Source organism: Carcharodon carcharias, chromosome 15, assembly GCF_017639515.1.
Source record: "Carcharodon carcharias isolate sCarCar2 chromosome 15, sCarCar2.pri, whole genome shotgun sequence".
NCBI lineage: Eukaryota > Metazoa > Chordata > Chondrichthyes > Lamniformes > Lamnidae > Carcharodon > Carcharodon carcharias.
Window position 1 is genome coordinate 30203228 of NC_054481.1, and position 18663 is coordinate 30221890.

Genomic DNA, 18663 nt, shown 5'->3' on the forward strand with positions numbered 1-18663 from the left:
AGCAAAGTTTTCCTCTCTGAGACCCGAAGCCTCATTGAGGCAACCCTCCTGTCCACTGGGACAGACTCCAACTGAGTGGCACCCAGCCAGGTGAGTATCCCCACATCTGCCTGGGGCCTCTCTCCGCAGGGGGGTGGGGTGGGGGATAAACCACCTTCAATCGAGAAGTTTGGTTCCATAGCCAACACTGTGGTGGTGAGACTAACTATATCTTGTCGTTACCTATCCATCCCCACCAGCTCTGGCTCCTTCCTCACCAGTGAGGTGATGTCATTGCCAAGGTCTAGTCCCCTTGATCTGTTCTGCTCTCGCTCACTGCCATACTGGCATTGCACCAGACCCCCACCCTCCGCCTTGCAGACAGTGGGCCCACAAGGTGGCTCCATGAAACCATTAAAGGCTGAGCCCAGCTGGGTTACGTGGGTGGTCTGGCCACCAGGCATTCGCCAGTGACCATCAGCTCCAGGAGTGGATCCCTGTTCTGGGTAAGAGTCTCTCTTATTTCTGGAACCATCATGGGGGTTTTTGGTGGATCGCTGTTTGTCTGGAACCTCACCTTGGACCTGTTCACCAAGGGAGACCCAAAAGGTGTTCTAACCTCCAGACAATATACCTCCAAGGTTCTTGGATCACACAAGACCACCACCACCACCCCCCCCATGACAAGGTTACGATCCCTGAGCTGGGGGGGCGGACGGACGGACAGTGGTGGAGTCATACCTAGCACAAAGGAAGATGGTTGTCCCAGACTTGTTCCCCAGGGTAGCATCCTAGGCCCAACCATCTTCAGCTGCTTCATTAATGGCTTTACCTTCACCATAAGGTTGGAAATGGGGATGTTTGCAGATGGTTGCATAAGTGTTCAGCACCATTTGTGACCTGTCACATACTAAAACAGTCTATGTTCATATACAGCAAGAGCTAAACAACATTCTGGCTTGGGCCAATAAATAGCAAGTAACATTCGTGCTAGAGGCTTTTTCCCCAGGTCTGTTTCACACAATGCATCTTTCAAGGTCTCTAACAGCCACTCCTTACACAGCCTTCCATCCTTCCTTAAATATATTGCTCCCTTCTTGATATGTAAACCCCATTGTTTCAACTTGTCTTCAGAAGTTTCCCAGAATGTAACAATCTTCCATGTTATCATTATGGCCAGCACTTTTGGGAAAAATCCATGTAATAACCTTGCCTATTTATCTTGCCAGTTGTAAACATTTTCCACGATCTTTTGAAATTCGAACACCTTTCCCACCTATCTAAAAATGCAAATTTCATTCACACAGTCTCACACTAGTTTACTCATCTCCATTTCAAATGCCTGTTTACCCTAACTCCTTTGATAATTTAAACCTGCAGTCTAATCGTCTCTAGTTTAATTAAATAAGCCACACAGACAGACAGACAGACACACACACACACACACACACACACACACACACACACCCCTGCTTGAAAGTATCCCACAATAATATGAGGGAAAATATGATAGTTCCTTGACAAGATGCTTGGTAACACCACCATCACCCATAAGTTCCTCTCCCAAGACACACAACATCCTGACTTGGGACTATATCACTGTGGGTGCCCCTACAGCACATGGACAGCAGCAGTTCAAGGAGGCAGCTCACCACCATCTTCTCAAGGGCACTTGGGGATGAGCAATAAATGCTGGCTTAGCCAGTGACGCCCACATCCTAGAAATGAATGTAAATGGGACATGGCATACAAAGCTGACTGAGTGACAATAAACAGTAGTGTTGAATGGTGTCTTTTGGACTGAAGGATGGTATACAGTGGGGTTTCCCCGGGGTTAGTATTAGGACCCCTGCTTTTCTTGATTACATTAATGACTTGGGTGTACAGGGCACAAAATTTGCAGCTAACACAAAACTTGTCAGTATAGTGAACTGTGAGGAGGATAGTGATAGACTCAAGAGGATATAGATAAGCTAACTTGATTTTAATGTATTTTTCTACTGAAATATCCATACTGAAAGATGCTTTATTGGTAAAATGCCTGAACGAACTCGCCCACCTCGTGGAAATGATCTGTGGAGTGTTGACATGAGGATATTGAACTTCTGCATTGAGCTACTTTTAGTGATGGTCTTTCACCAGTGCAGTAGGAAATGAACACTAAGACCCCCTCACTATAACATGCATGCAAAGTTGAATTTTTACAACTTCCTCCTCCCGCTTTTACAGTGTGGATGGAAATTGAAAATAAAACGTAGGCAACCATTTCAGCTGGAGTTCAGGGACTCCCTAATAGAGCAAAAGTGCTGAGATCATTGATACTTCAATTGACTTCAGGAGATATTACCAAAGCTGCATCGAGCAGTCTTGGTGTGCATTGGTCAAAAATCTTGATGCTTATCTGATAGCTGGAGTAAACCTTGCACCATCCGTTGAATCTTGGGGGACACATTTTGCCACTGCCCACACCCAGACATGTGTTTCTTCTGAGCCTCTCACCTTTGTGTTCACCAGCATGGTGATCAGTGAGCAAAACCAACAAAAATTGCAAAACCGGACCAAGTTCAACTGGAGTCCCAATACAGTTCCAAAATGGATTTCAGTGTAAATTTAATGTCGTACTTAGAAGGAATCAAGCAGTGAGAGAAGCAGGAAGTGGACACAAGCTCCTTCACCATCACTCATCACTGAGGGTTGATGGTCACTTATACATTCGTAGTTTCCTGGTTCCAAGCTTCCAGCTGCTGATGGGAAGGCTCTTCGGAATCATCACTCTGCAGGAAAATGTAGACTCCATTGGCTGAGCTCCCACCTGCCTGCAGTGAGGGACAAGGCGGGGTAGAATTCACTATCCGCCTCCCCACTTTGATCGAGTTAGGATATTGCTGGTGCAGTTTTGGCAAAGTAAATCACTGGACAGCCAAGGAAGCAAGTTAAATTGCAGAAGTTCCTGGGCAGCATCTCTCTATGAGGTAGACAATTGTACCTTGGAGTCACAATGGGCTTATGGCCCATGTATAGAAAATCCATTTATTCTCCATCCTGAACTGTCCCAATTCTGCTGCATTTTGGATTTCTACATTTGAGCATTGACTGTTTATATGTTTGTTTATTTATGTGTGAGTTTTAAGTATTTCAGGGTGAGATGGTGCAAGGTGACAGCCTGTGTACATTACTGTTAACTAATTTCAACCAGTGAGGGCTCATTGATTAAGTGAGCTATACAGCTAAGGAAGGTTGGTGTCCGGTTAGAGATGTCATTTGAGGTAACAGTCTGGTATTAAGTGCCTTCTGCCTCTCCCCTCCCCATCACAGGAAATCAAAGTCCTCAAATGCTGATGAGCATTTAACAATTATCAGGCACGCTGGGTCAGGACCTTTCTTCATGCTGAGATCATTCCTTCCCAGAATTTGCCCACCATAAGAGGCAAGTGCTTCTTTAAACAATGGGCATGTGCAGGAAGAATTCATTCCTGAAGTGGTGGCTTGAAGTTTAGTGGTGCTTCCATATGAAGTGATTGACTAGGAGCGCTGCACAGGAGCCAAACTGTCTGAATTTCCAAAGCCCCAGTTTCCTGCTTCCTCTGCTCCAATCTCATTTTCCTGACTCTGCATCCTGTTTTTCTGCTTTCAGCCCCATCATGCGACTCAGCAGCAAGAAGGTGGCTCGGTAAGTAGAGACTGCAGTTTGTGTCTGTAAGCTTTGTGAGAAGTTGTGAGCAAACGTTCCTGGTGGTTTAGGAAAGATGTGACTGTCAAATTGCAAAGGGGAGAAGTCTGCTGGAGAAAGGTACCCCCCAGTGAACTCTGCAGCCTCCCCAGCACCTCCTTGTTGTTTACCATCATTGTGAATGATGAGTACTTTGGGAAGAAGACAGGACATGGATCTTATGGGGCTGTTATCAATGTATGGCAGCCTGTGGGAGAGAATGGAAGATTTGCTGTTGCTTCACACATCCTGCAAACTTTCACAAATTTAGCTGGCATAAATAAGAAAATTACATTTCAGTATCCGAAAAGGGCAGGTAATTAGTATTTCTGATGCAACTGCCTTTACAAAGTTTGTGCTGTCTTTAAGAAGCTGCACAATTTGATTTGTAACATTTTCTGTCATTGTAGTGGAGAAACAGCTCCATTTGCACTACTGACCTTTAAGGGCTTTTTTTCCCCCTGTGTCTTTTTAAGGCACTAGGGTCTCTTAATCAACCAGTCTGTGTATACAGATGCAGAGAACGGGGAAGAGTTGTGGCACGGGTGAAAGTGGGTATTATCTGACTGTCCTGATTTTTGGTGGGTGAGGAGGGTGAGTAGAGAATGTACGCGGTCGTTGTGTGACTCTGATGTGGTGTAACAATTTTTATGTGAGTGACCCAAGTCCTCTGCTGGGCAGCCAGTTTCATTCCATGTGCACAGAATCTTCTGTTGGGTTCGGATGTATATGGTATTGAAGAGGACAGTTTGAGGTTCTGATTGGATTGTGAGGCTGAAAACCAACTGCTAGTCAGACATCCGGTACTGCACGTTAGAGACACAGGATAGGTGTATTAATATACAAGCTCTTTAAAATGTCAGAGTAGAACTGTGCTCTTAACCGGGTATGCTGAGGTGCGACTTGCTGTATCAAACTTTGAAAGTTGTATTTGAGTTGATGACGAATTAAAGTTTTTAAGGCTTTAGCTGCTTCGCTGTGAAGCGCCTGGCACAGCTTGTCCGAGCAGTCGTTCTGAGCATCTCTAACAAAAAGAGCTTGCACTGTATGGTCAGCTGTGGAAATGGGCTTTGTCTCTTAATACTGAATGCATTGTCTAATTTGCAGGCATCTTCAGCAGAACAGCGCAGGCAGAAGCGACAGTATGGAGAATCTGTCCAAGAACACGCTGGGCTTCATCCCCTCTGATCTCGCTGATCAGGTCAGTTTGAATTTGACAAAAACTTGGCATTCCTTTAAACCTTAACTTTTTGTTTCAAAGTCCTGTGTGTTTGGTATTTTGTTTGAAGGCACTGCATTAATTAGAGACAATCACTTTGAAAAATTTGTCTGCATTACTATTTCTGGGAGATATTGTTTGGTACAGGCAGGAGCAGTTCTGCTCAAAATCCATGTTTTGTATTTGCATGAATTCTCATTTTTCTCCTAAACAGAGCTATCACTAGCTTATGCACCCCTCATGGCTGAGAACACTTTGTCACTCTTCAGCCTGAGGCTTGGCACAGCCTCCTGGCTTTAGTTTCACTTCAGGTAACACGGCTGTATATATGAACTGGAGAAAGTGACTGAGAAATTGGTTCGTTTTTCTGCCATAGCACTGAATACTTACTGGTCCTTCATGTTGTCTCTCTCTGGCTCTGTATTGTGCAGGTGATATTCTTGGAGAAACGAGTCACTGAACTGGAGCAAGACAGTACAACCAATGGAGAAACCCACAACCGCCTGAGGCAGGAGAACCTGCAGCTGGTACACAGGTAAGACCTGTGGCAGCATCAGGCACTCGAGTGAGGGGTGGCATCTGTACTTGCCTGAACTGCGCTCAGCATGGTGCAATTATCTGGGACTTGGTGCATCGCAGTCTGACCCTTGGATATTGATTTTCTAACCAAAACAGACCACATATTGACTACACCGATTGTGTGTTTTAGTGTGTTTATACTTTTGGAGCAGGAGCTGGTGGGATTTTCCTACCTAGAGCTTCATAAATACCTGATTGATCTACTTGATCTTTTCTAAGTTGAACTTGTTTCCAGTCATAATTTGATCATGAGCAGAGATCACCTACTGTATTAGCTGAAGTACCATTAAATTCTTGGTTTATCTCTGTCGAGGACTAACTGGGCGCAGCTGGGTTTATTCATTGGAATTAAAGCAGTTGTATTTAGTCAAAACAAAAACAGAATTACCTGGAAAAACTCAGCAGGTCTGGCAGCATCGGCGGAGAAGAAAAGAGTTGACGTTTCGAGTCCTCATGACCCTTCGCCAGAACTTGAGTTTGAGTCCAAGAAAGAGTTGAAATATAAGCTGGTTTAAGGTGTGTGTGTGTGGGGGGCGGAGAGATAGAGAGAGAGGTGGGGGTGTGGTTGTAGGGAAAAACAAGCAGTGATAGAAGCAGATCATCAAAAGATTTCAATGACAATAGTACAATAGAACACATAGGTGTTAAAGTTAAAGTTGGTGATATTATCTAAATGAATGTGCTAATTAAGAATGGATGGTAGGGCACTCAAGGTATAGCTCTAGTGGGGTTTTTTTTTTATACAATGGAAATAGGTGGGAAAAGGAAAATCTTTATAATTTATTGGGAAAAAAAAGGAAGGGGGAAACAGAAAGGGGGTGGGGATGGGGGAGGGAGCTCACGACCTAAAGTTGTTGAATTCAATATTCAGTCTGGAAGGCTGTAAAGTGCCTAGTCGGAAGATGAGGTGTTGTACCTCCAGTTTACGTTGGGCTTCACTGGAACAATGCAGCAAGCCAAGGACAGACATGTGGGCAAGAGAGCAGGGTGGAGTGTTAAAATGGCAAGCGACAGGGAGGTTTGGGTCATTCTTGCGGACAGACCGCAGGTGTTCTGCAAAGCGGTCGCCCAGTTTACGTTTGGTCTCTCCAATGTAGAGGAGACCACATTGGGAGCAACGAATGCAGTAGACTAAGTTGGGGGAAATGCAAGTGAAATGCTGCTTCACTTGAAAGGAGTGTTTGGGTCCTTGGACGGTGAGGAGAGAGGAAGTGAAGGGGCAGGTGTTGCATCTTTTGAGTGGGCATGGGGTGGTGCCATAGGAGGGGGTTGAGGAGTAGGGGGTGATGGAGGAGTGGACCAGGGTGTCCCGGAGGGAGCGATCCCTACGGAATGCCGATAAGGGGGGTGAAGGGAAGATGTGTTTGGTGGTGGCATCATGCTGGAGTTGGCGGAAATGGCGGAGGATGATCCTTTGAATGCGGAGGCTGGTGGGGTGATAAGTGAGGACAAGGGGGACCCTATCATGTTTCTGGGAGGGAGGAGAAGGCGTGAGGGCGGATGCGCGGGAGATGGGCCGGACACGGTTGAGGGCCCTGTCAACGACCGTGGGTGGAAAACCTCGGTTAAGGAAGAAGGAGGACATGTCAGAGGAACTGTTTTTGAATGTAGCATCATCGGAACAGATGCGACGGAGGCGAAGGAACTGAGAGAATGGGATGGAGTCCTTACAGGAAGCGGGGTGTGAGGAGCTGTAGTCGAGATAGCTGTGGGAGTCGGTGGGTTTGTAACGGATATTGGTGGACAGTCTATCACCAGAGATTGAGACAGAGAGGTCAAGGAAGGGAAGGGAAGTGTCAGAGATGGACCACGTGAAAATGATGGAGGGGTGGAGATTGGAAGCAAAATTAATAAATTTTTCCAAGTTCCGACGAGAGCATGAAGCGGCACCGAAGTAATCATCGATGTACCGGAGAAAGAGTTGTGGAAGGGGGCCGGAGTAGGACTGCAACAAGGAATGTTCCACATACCCCGTAAAGAGACAGGCATAGCTGGGGCCCATGCGGGTACCCATAGCCACACCTTTTATTTGGAGGAAGTGAGAGGAGTTGAAGGAGAAATTGTTCAGCGTGAGAACAAGTTCAGCCAGACGGAGGAGAGTAGTGGTGGATGGGGATTGTTCGGGCCTCTGTTCGAGGAAGAAGCTAAGGGCCCTCAGACCATCCTGGTGGGGGATGGAGGTGTAGAGGGATTGGACGTCCATGGTGAAGAGGAAGCGGTTGGGGCCAGGGAACTGGAAATTGTTGATGTGACGTAAGGTGTCAGAGGAATCACGGATGTAGGTGGGAAGGGACTGGACAAGGGGAGAGAGAAGGGAGTCAAGATAACGATAAATGAGTTCTGTGGGGCAGGAGCAAGCTGAGACGATCGGTCTACCGGGGCAGTTCTGTTTATGGATTTTGGGTAGGAGATAGAAGCGGGCTGTCCGAGGTTGGGCGACTATCAGGTTGGAAGCTGTGGGAGGGAGATCCCCAGAGGAGATGAGGTCAGTGACAGTCCTGGAAACAATGGCTTGATGTTCAGTGGTGGGGTCATGGTCCAGGGAGAGGTAGGAGGAAGTGTCTGCGAGTTGACGCTCAGCCTCCGCGAGTTAGAGGTCAGTGCGCCAGACAACAACAGCACCACCCTTGTCAGCGGGTTTGATGACAATGTCAGGGTTGGACCTGAGAGAATGGAGTGCAGTAAGTTCAGAGAGAGACAGGTTAGAATGGGTGAGAGGAGCAGAGAAATTGAGACGACTAATGTCGCGCCGACAGTTCTCAATGAAAGGATCGAGAGAAGGTAAGAATCCAGAGGGAGGGGTCCAGGTGGAGGGAGAATATTGGAGATGGGTAAAAGAATCCGTTGAACTGGGAGAGGACTCCTGCCCAAAGAAGTGAGCCCGGAGACGGAGACGGCGGAAGAAGAGTTCAGTATCATGCCGAGCCCGAAATTCATTGAGGTGAGGGCGTAAGGGTATGAAACTAAGTCCTTTGCTGAGCACTGAACGTTCAGCATCGGAGAGGGGAAGGTCAGGGGGTATAGTGAATACACGGCTGGGGCTGGGATTGGAAGATGGGGTGGGGACGGAGGGACAGGCAGGGCTGGAGGGTCCTAGACGGGTGTTGGTGTCGATGAGTTGTTGGAGCTTGCATTCCTTAGCATTTGAGAGAAAGAGAAAAAGTTTCTTGTTGAGGCGTCGGATGAGCCGAAGGATAAAATGAAACTGGGGGCACGCGCAGCTTTGAAAAAGGGTACGGCGGTGCTGCTGGAGGGAGAGGTCGAGTGTGTTCATATGGCGGCGCATGGCACTGAATGTGGATTTCAGAATGTGACGGGAACAGCAGTCCGAGAAACGTTTTATGTCCCGGAGATACCTGTAATCCTGGGTGGGTTCGAAACATGAGGGGTGGAATTTCAGTTGAAATCCACGTGGGGTAAGTCGGAGACGGAGACAGTCACTGAGAAAGGAGATATGGCTGTGAAAGCGGGTTTTAGTAAACACCTTGTCAAACACTAGGAGGGAAATGGAAAGCAACGAAGGTGAGCAAGACAACAGAGAGATACGGAAATCTTGTCGCAGAGAGGAACAGAACTTCTTCAAGGAGGTAGGCATTTCTTGAAGAGCAGTGGCAGTCAATTAAACACAGAGATAAAAACAAAAAAACTGCGGATGCTGGAAATCCAAAACAAAAACAGAATTACCTGGAAAAACTCAGCAGGTCTGGCAGCATCGGCGGAGAAAAAAAGAGTTGACGTTTCGAGTCCTCATGACCCTTCGACAGAACTTGAGTTTGAGTCCAAGAAAGAGTTGAAATATAAGCTGGTTTAAGGTATGTGTGGGGGGGCGGAGAGAGAGAGAGAGGTGGGGGTGTGGTTGTAGGGAAAAACAAGCAGTGATAGAAGCAGATCATCAAAAGATGTCAATGACAATAGTACAATAGAACACATAGGTGTTAAAGTTAAAGTTGGTGATATTATCTAAAAATGTTTTCATGTCCTCAAACCCTCAACGTGCCTCATATCCAATAATATTTTTGAGATGCAGTCACTGTCCTGTAGACAAACATTCCAATAATTTACATGCAAGATCCCCTGAATCCACAACAAATGATATGTTGATCTTGTAGGGGTTCCCCTTTTTCCTCAGAGACCCTCCCCACACTTGAGTTCATGACATCAGATTCACAAGTGTATGGCTTTGAACAGAATGACCAGGAAGACAACTTTTTTCTGATAATTCACAATTGTTTTATTGAATCACCCACAACCCCACAGTACAAAATCCAAAATTTAAAACAACCTATTCGCAGTACCTGACACAGTCACCACGATTTGGTTAAAACTTACAAAAACAGAAGCAGAACATCACATCCTGTTTTGAAACCTGAAGAAAAACACCCTCTGACCAATATCACCAAGATATGGCTAAAACAAGTTACAAAGTACCGGCAAAAATCACCAAGTTTTTGCCCCTGGACATTTGTCCAGATAAATGTCAACACTGGACTGGTCTGTCCAGTGTTGACATTTATCCAGACAAATGCCAATACTGGACTGGTCTGTCCAATGTTGACTGTAGCCTAAGTCAGGGTGACCAAACTTGACCCTCTTTCCGACTGCAGCCCAAAGCCTTCACGCCAGTATGACCATGATATTGCTGAAATCACTTACAATTCCCAAGACAGCTGGTCTGTCTGGTGTTGACTGTAGACCTGAGCCAAGGTGACCAAACCCGACCCTTCTTCCAACTGCAGCACAAAACCTCAGAGCTGCTGTTCTTTTATGATAATTTAACTCAGACATGTCAAAATACATTTCCTGTTGTTCCAATGTCCATTTGGTTGATTCCACACAAAGTCCAGACAAATGTCATCAGCTCTTGCTGGTTGAAGCAACACAGTTTCCCATGGAAGATGTACCCAGACGAATATGATCAGTTCTCATTGTATGAGCAATATTCCTGCTGTTTGAGGTGGCACAGTAACAGCACCTGGCTCCAAAGTTAATGAGGGTTTGAATTACCCAATTTCCAGTACCTATTGCCTGTGGTGACTGAATAATTCCTTGAATGTATTGTATTGATGATTTGCCCTTTGTGCCATTATATTGGGTAATCAGACTTCTTTATCGTGTTAGTCAATGTCCAAACCCTTTTGATGTGTCACAGTTTTCACTAAATGTCCAAATTAACTCCTTGCTGCCCAGTCCTGTACTGCTGACTACAGCTTTTCTTTTTGAAATTTATAGTTCCAATCATGAGGCCAAAACATGTCCATGGGTTTGAAATTATGTTTCGTAAATTTCCCAGTTGGAGGGATTTCGATCCTTCAATCTTCAGTGTACTTACCTGGTAATTTATTCCACAACTCTTTTTACAATTTGGGTAATTCAGGTATGTGAAACACAAGCTACCCCCTTCACTGCAGCTCTAGGCACACTCTTTATAAGTCCATACAAAATTTGCTGATGGCTGATACTGAAAATAGATGCTTGTGCTGCATAGGATCAGTAAAAGCGGGGAAGACCCAGTCATCATCAGTGTGAAGACAGCTTTGTTCTCCCCTTGTGCCTCTGAACAGGGCAAATGCACTGGAGGAACAGCTCAAAGAGCAGGAGACCAGGTCTGAGCAGATGTTACTGGAGGAAATAAAGAAACAGAAAGAAGCTTTGAGCAAAGTGGAACGAGAGCAGGTCATTGAGATTGAAAATCTTCATACCAGGTAAGTGTGTGAGACTGTCATACAGCACATGTATCTGTACTAATCCCTATGGCCAAATGCATTTTGGCAAAGACAGGATAACTTAGCACCTGGCAATGAGCCAAGCATAGGAGCAACCTCATCTTCAGTGTCTGAGTTTTGGGCTGGATATCAGTGGTCAGTGACACCAACCGTTATTTTCTGTCAGGCAGTTTAAGTTCACATGGCCGCCAGAATGTCCATTGTGAAGCACTGGCATTGAAGATCGGGGGTGGTAGTTGAACCTTGTTGAGATGGTAATTGCCTGGCAAGAATGTCACCAGCCACTTGTCAGTCCAAGCCAGGATTTTGTCAGTCATGTAAATAGAAAGCCTAAGCTAAGGATTCCCATGAGGATCTCCTACAGTGATTTCCTGATAAACAGATGGACATCATAGGTTAATAAAGCCACTGATGTGGGGAAGGAACTGAGCCTTTGAAAGCCTGACCTACTGGGAACTGAATATCCCATCAACAGTAAAACTGGACCATTTTGTTACTCATTCTTGGGATGTAGGTGTTGCTGGCAAGACCAGCATTTGTTGCCTGCCCCTAATTGCCCGGAAGTGGTGTTGAGCTGATTCCTTGAACCGTTGCAGTCCTTGTGGTGTTGTATACCCACAGTGCTGTTGGGAAGGGATTTCCAGGTTTTGACCCAGTGACAGTGAAAGAACGGTGATATAGATCCAAGTCAGGATGGTGCCTGGCTTGGAAGGGAACTTCCAGGTGGTGGTGTTCCCATGCATCTGGTACCCTTGTCCTTCCAGGGGGTGCGGGTTGTGGTTTTGGAAGGTGCTATTGAAAGAAGATTGGCAAGTTGCTGCAGTTCATCTTGTAGACGGTGCACACTGCTGCTGCCACTTTGTGTTGGTAGCAGAGGAAGTGAGTATTTAAGGTATTGGATAGGGTACCAATCAAGTGGGCTAATTCAAATGTTTCAGGATAGCTTATAAATTTTGCATGTATGATATGCCAAAGGCTGTGGAAGGTTTGGGAAATATGCAGGTCACTGAAACCTGAAGCACATTAACTAGTGAATAGACTGGGTTACAGTGAACACAATCAACAATCAGCCTCGACTCATCAGTGTCAAAGCTAAAAGCAAAGTACTACAGATGCTGGAAATCTGAAAGAGAAACAGAAAATGCTGGAAAAACTCAGCAGGTCCGATAGCATCTGTGGAGAGAAAAACAGTTAACATTTCAAGTCCATAGTTTTTCCAGCATTTTCTGTTTATCTTTCATCAGTGTCAAAGCCTGACTCTTTTGAAAAGCTGTCGCATTATTTTATCTTTAGTGGTTTGAAGAAGCTTTGTTTGGTTTCTAACCTGTGATGGTGGCTGCAGGTTACAAAACATCCCCATTTTGTGGGTTTATATGAAGTCCAGTGCCAAGAGAGCTTAGGAGTTAAATAGCCTCCTTCAAATCCACATGAGCAATCCAGCCAATTTCATTGTGCATAACACAGAACAAAATTTATTCCTGTGATAGTCTTCTATTTAAATCATTGGCTCTAACCTCTTGCCATTGGCTGTACCAAGCCAGGAACACAGGTATTATTTCAGGTTTATGATCAGGTGTTATTTCAATCCCTCCCCCTGTATGTTTTCCAATATATCGAAACTTGTTGGGACTTGCTCGTGTTGTGTGATGTGGATCAGTCTTGTGCATCACAGCTGCTGCTGATGTCCTGTTCTTATTTGACCATCTCCGACTGGACCTTTAGCAGAAGCATTGGGCTTTTGGGTTTGATTTATCATTTGGATAATAAAAGTTCAAACAGTAAACTCTAGCTGGATTTCCCATTTTTTTCGCAATTGAGTTTCACGCCTTGTAGTTGAGGTTGTATATATGTTTAACTGATGGGTGAATGCTGAGATTGGTTCTGTTGCTCCTTGAGTGAATCCTCAATAGTTGGTTAAAGCTTGCTACCTGATCAGTGAGATGGTTCCTCTGCACAGTGTAGTTTGTACAATATGAAGATAGGTGCAGTATGTGCAGCCTTTGACAATGAATTGCAACGGTGTTACATTTGATCATCTGTCTGCACACAGGCTACATCAGCTGGATGAGGAGAATGGGGAATTGCGAGCATGCATTCCCTGCCTCCGGGCTAATGTTGAGAGACTGGAGGAGGTATGTTCATGTTTTTCTTGGACACCATTTTAAATGCAAGTCTGCATGATTTCTATCCACTGTCGTATTACTTGCTGTTCTTTGTAATGTAGCAAGTGTCTACTATTCTGTCTGGCCCCTTCCCCCAATCCTGTCCTGTTGACAAGCGCCTATATGATAGTTCCAGTATTTACACCCTTGCGTTGGGGGGGCACTCACTCTTGGGTGTTTACTATTTCAGGAGAAGCAGAAGCTGTTGGATGAAATGGATGAACTGAAGCAGAAACTGAAGGAAGAGCAGGAGAACAACCAGAAACTGTCCGATAAACTCTTACACAAGCAATATCTGTTTCAGAAAGAAAAGGAAGCTACTCAAGAGGTGAGCTGTCTTGCATCTCTCTTTTTCCCCTTTCCCCACTCTCAGCCCAAAGGAGCAAAGATAAGTCCCTTTGCCCAAATACAGTCATTTGGTAAGTGTTTTCCACTTTGTGATCATCTGAAACTTGATATGATGGTTCCTGGATTGTGTTTGGAACATTTCTTCGTTCTTTGGCAACAGAACAGGCCACACCTACCTGGCCTGGACTAGCTTTGGTTGACTTTTTTTCTCTCTGCTGTCTAGCTCATAGAGGATCTGCGGAAGCAACTGGAGCAATTGCAACTCTTCAAACTGGAAGCCGAAAGGTTGCGTGGGCGCTCGAGCAGTATTGGGCTGCAGGAATACAACAGCCGCAATAGAGAGACTGAGCTGGAGCAAGAGATTAAACGGCTCAAACAGGTACAAGTAATTGGGATGATGTCACCTCACCCTCTTTGCAATAAAGCTAAGACACTCCTATTCATGCCAGTGGAATAGTCAGAATATAATGTTATATAATAGTTTGCCTCTCAATCTTTATCTAGGATAACCAAAATCTGAAGGAGCAAAATGATGAGCTGAATGGACAGATCATTAATCTGAGTATCCAGGGAGCAAAGAGCCTTTTCACAGCCTCTATCGCAGAATCACTGGCTGCAGAAATCAGTTCTGTTTCTAGGGATGAAGTAAGTTAGAGTTTGGACTTATGCCTTCACTCTGTTTTAAAGAAAAATCTATTAGCCTTTTTTTTTTGAAAAAAGATGCAACAGTTTACTGGCACAAGTTTGGTTAGTGGTGTCCACAATTAGAGTGGAATTTATTGAGGCCTGACCAAGGGGTAAGGGAGCAGTCAGTGGGGACTAGGGATGCATTGGTGTGTGTGGAATGTGTACACCTGGTACTATCTCCAGCTGCTGATGCTTAAATGCACTCTGTCTCATGCCATTTTTCTGTCTTGATCACAGCTTATGGATGCTGTTCAGAAACAGGAAGAGATCAACTATAGGCTGCAGGATTACATCGACCGAATTGTTGTGGCAATCATGGAGACCAATCCTGCGATTCTCGAGATCAAACAGACCGAGGCACATTCCTAGCCTCTCTCAGGACCAGTGTACAAACAGTAGCTCTTCTGTCGTTTGTGTGTAAATCGTGAGGCAGTTCCTTGCAGCAATCTTTGTCCTAACTTTGAACCATGGACCTGTGTAACTCCCGCACAGCTTCACTTCTATCTTCATGCCAAGGTACGAAAGGCAGTTATGTTATTTCCTGCAGGTTTTCTGTTCCCCTTTCACAGGTGGGTTTGACTGGAGATCATAGCATGGACGGCTGCTCTACTAGCCTGGACTGCCAAAGTCTCACACAGTGATACAAAGCCTGTCATTAAAATGCAGTGAAGTAAGGTGATGCATTATTAATGATGGGGGAGGGAAGAACAGAACAGAACCATGACTGCGTAATTTAACATCTTATTTGTGGGTGATGTTCGTGCAGTCCTGTCCCACCCACTTAGCTGATTTGTGGGAATTTCTGGGTATGTAGCAGGTAATCAATTGAGTGCACACAGGATCCTGTACAATACTGGTTCAGGTTTGTGATACGTGCATTGGAACCTGCTGTTTTACCCAGACTTGGCCCACTTGTGCTTTCTATTTTGAATCGTAGCTCAGTGAAAAGTTCACACCTTGAATCCAGAATCTAATGCCCATATATTGTTCAGAGTTATGGACCTAATATTTGCCCTGTCAGGATCATCATCCTGGCACAGCACAGCTGCCTTGCTGGATGACTTTCCCTGAAGCCACATATCTCTGCTTCTTCCAGTTGTTCTGAATCAATTGCCTAATTGTAATGCAGAGATTATAAGTCATAAGGCAGGTCTGATTTTGGAGCTGCAATTTTAATTTCTGCCTCCTTTAGCTGAGTCTAATGAGCCTGGGCTGTGCATGATATGGTGACCTGAAACTGGTGCAAGATTGTTAGTTAATTTCAGGTAATAGGGCAGATTAATGATACAGTGGAAATACTTCAGCTGCACCTTGATTTGACTTTTGGTGATCAGGTGAGGGTTCCAACTGGCACTGCTAACTCAGTTATATACTTTTGCCACAAACACTAGAGATTGTATGTGAACATGTCTGTAACACAACATTGCTCACTGAAATACCCCTGTAACACTGCTTTGTACCAAGTACCTTATGATGACACTGACACCAGTTGTTTGCACAATCACCCACTGTTCTTTGTCCAGCTATTGTGTTGCACTGATACTGGCTGTTTAATGTTGCTATATAGTGATGCTCACGTTGTTCTCCTGGTTCTTGTACATTACTTGCCAGCAAAAAGTATGGTTAGGCAGCTGACCTCTCATCTGCTGTGACCTGTGCAAATAAGTACAAGTGCCCAGTGACACTACAAAATTTACCCAGAGTTTTGTCATTTTTGGTCCCTTCACTCATAAAACATGTAGAGTTCTTCATCCAAATCTGCATGGAAAGAGAGCTAGACTTGCCACTGCTAGAGGATAGAGTAGGTCCTGCCTTTATCCATTGCTTCATGGTCCTAGTTCTTGCCCCCTCCACTGAACCCCAGCCCACCATCCTGGTGTGCATGTGAAGCACCTTCTGGGCAGTCTTACTGTGCTATGTGAGAAGTTAGTTTTTTCCATGGGAAGGTGATTTAAAACAATGTTTTGCATTCATGAAGACATGCACTCTGGCCCATGCTAATATGCGGATCCTTCTGTTTGGCATTTCTGCCCATCACGATAAAATGGTGAAATAAAATCAATGGGCAAGGATGTTTTCATTAATTCATGCTCAGTCTTGGTGGCTATAAATCAGAAAACTTGCAGTGTGATTACAGGGTATGCTTGTTCCACTGAACTCTTGATACCCTGTGCATTGCATCATTGTACAAGGAGGATCAGTTGATGTGTTATGGTCCATTTTATGTTGGACAGCATGTACTGAGTGCCACCCTTTAGTCTGTTCCATTTAACCTCTGGTTGGAAGGTGTTAGTGTCACACAACAGGGTGCATGTGAGAGCTTCAGTTTAGGGAGAGTTCTCCTGGTGCCTCTCGTGCCTTCTGCATGAGTTCCATTGATACAAGGTGCTGCAGTGTGCTTGTAAACTTTGCTGCATGGTCTCTGGTGTAAATCGATGTACATTTTGAATTTTCTATCCTTACACAGTAGAAAGTTATTTTTTATAGAACGAAGGCAGATTTATACTGGAGTTGGATAACTAATGGATTCGTTAGAATCACTTGACAGCTCAATTTTGTAAAGTCAATAGGTTCTGTCTGTATATAGTAGGAAACTGATGGGGAGCAAGTTGAATGTTGATTTCTTTATGGTCGATGCATTAACTTGCACTCAACTAGCCATGAAGATGATGATACTGTCAATGATTATGTATAAATGAAATGTCTTAAAAATATTTTGTCTTATCAATGTAGTGTCCTAACAATTGGAGAAAACTGATGTAAATTGAGATTTAGCTCATCTTAAACTGTTTTTAAACAACATTCTGATCTTGGTTTGTGCACTGCTTCATCACCAGAACTAATCTAAGCATCAATATTTGCTGTTTATACAGAATCTGCCCATTAACCAGGGAATAAACATTGCATTGATCATCATGGTAATCAGTGAGTGTACAGAAACATTGGGTTTGCAATCCTGTATAGACTGGCTTTTCTTGGTGCTGAGGTATGGAATGAATGGTGATATGTGGCTACTGTAAGCATCCAGACAGATTTACCAATTAAAATCTCTAAAGCAACAAATCTTCGTGTCTCTGCAAAGTTATTTGTGCAACAATCTCCATCAGCTGCTCCATAAATTGAACTTGACTGTAGTATTGAGGGCCCTGAAGATGGAACATGGATAGTGCAAATCCAATGATGGCTGCGCTCAGTTTCTCCAATTTTTCTATGATGTATCCCAACTGGTGTGTGTTCATAGAATCACTGCAGCACAGGAGGCCATTCAGCCCATTATGTCTGAGCCAGCTTTTTGCAAGAGCTACTCAGCTAGTCCCACTCTCCTGCCTTTTCCCTGTAGTTTTGCAAGTTTTCTCTCTTCAGATAATGATCCAATTCTCTTGAAAGTCATGATTGAATCTGTCTCCACCATACTCTTAGAACATTCCAGATCCTGACCACTCACTCCATAAAACTGTTTTTCCACATGTTGCTTTTGCCAATCACCTTTTGAATCAAGAACCAGATGGTATTGATTTAATCTACTCTGTCCAGACCCCTCATGATTTTGAACACTTCTATCAAATCTCCCCTTCATCTTTCTGAGAACAGCCCCAACTTTTCCATCTATCCATGTATCAGAAGTCCCAGGATCTCATGTGCTTTATTAGACACTCTAGACTTGCCCTGTCACTTTCAATTATTTGTGCAAATGTACCCCCAGGTCTCTGTGCTTCTGCACTGCATTTTATATTCCCTCTCCTCATTCTTCTTTCCAAAATGTATCCCTTTGCACTTCTTAGAATTAAATTTAATATGCCACTTGCCCACCCATTCCAGCAGCTAATGTCCCCCTGAACTTGGTCACTATCCTCTTCAAAATACTTCTAAGTTTTGTCAGCTGCAAATTTTGAAACTGTGCCCTGTACACTCATGTCTAGGTCACTAATATAGATCAAGAAAAGTAGTGATCCTAGTACTGACTCATGGAGAACCCCTCTGTATACCTTCCTGCAGTCTGGAAAAACAACAATTCACCACTGATGTTTCTTGTCACTCAGCCAATTTTGTATCCATGCTGCCACTGTCCCTTTTATTCCATAAGCTCCAACTTTGCTGATAAGTCTGTTAGATAGTACTTTTATCTTATGTCTTTTGGAGGTCCATGTACATCACACCAACTACATTAGCTTTTTGATGAGAGAGGGTTGATGAGGGTAATCAAGTTAATTAGAAAGAGTATTTGTCCTTAACGAATCCATGCTGGCTTTCTTTTAA

The 18663-nt window shown here is 44.5% G+C and overlaps 1 protein-coding gene across 3 annotated transcripts in view; it reads left to right on the forward strand.

Annotated features, from left to right (window-relative positions):
• rab11fip3 (RAB11 family interacting protein 3 (class II)) overlaps positions 1–17469 on the forward strand; it is a 135420-nt gene extending 117951 nt beyond the window's left edge. For all 3 annotated transcript variants that reach the window (XM_041206503.1, XM_041206504.1, XM_041206505.1), the window contains 9 exons: positions 3614–3649; positions 4796–4889; positions 5339–5442; positions 11048–11188; positions 13260–13341; positions 13562–13699; positions 13943–14098; positions 14224–14364; positions 14644–17469. In XM_041206503.1, the coding sequence (XP_041062437.1) occupies positions 3614–3649; positions 4796–4889; positions 5339–5442; positions 11048–11188; positions 13260–13341; positions 13562–13699; positions 13943–14098; positions 14224–14364; positions 14644–14775 (1024 nt within the window). In that variant the 3' untranslated portion in view covers positions 14776–17469. The remainder of the gene's footprint in view (positions 1–3613; positions 3650–4795; positions 4890–5338; positions 5443–11047; positions 11189–13259; positions 13342–13561; positions 13700–13942; positions 14099–14223; positions 14365–14643) is intronic.
• Positions 17470–18663: the final 1194 nt, after the last annotated feature.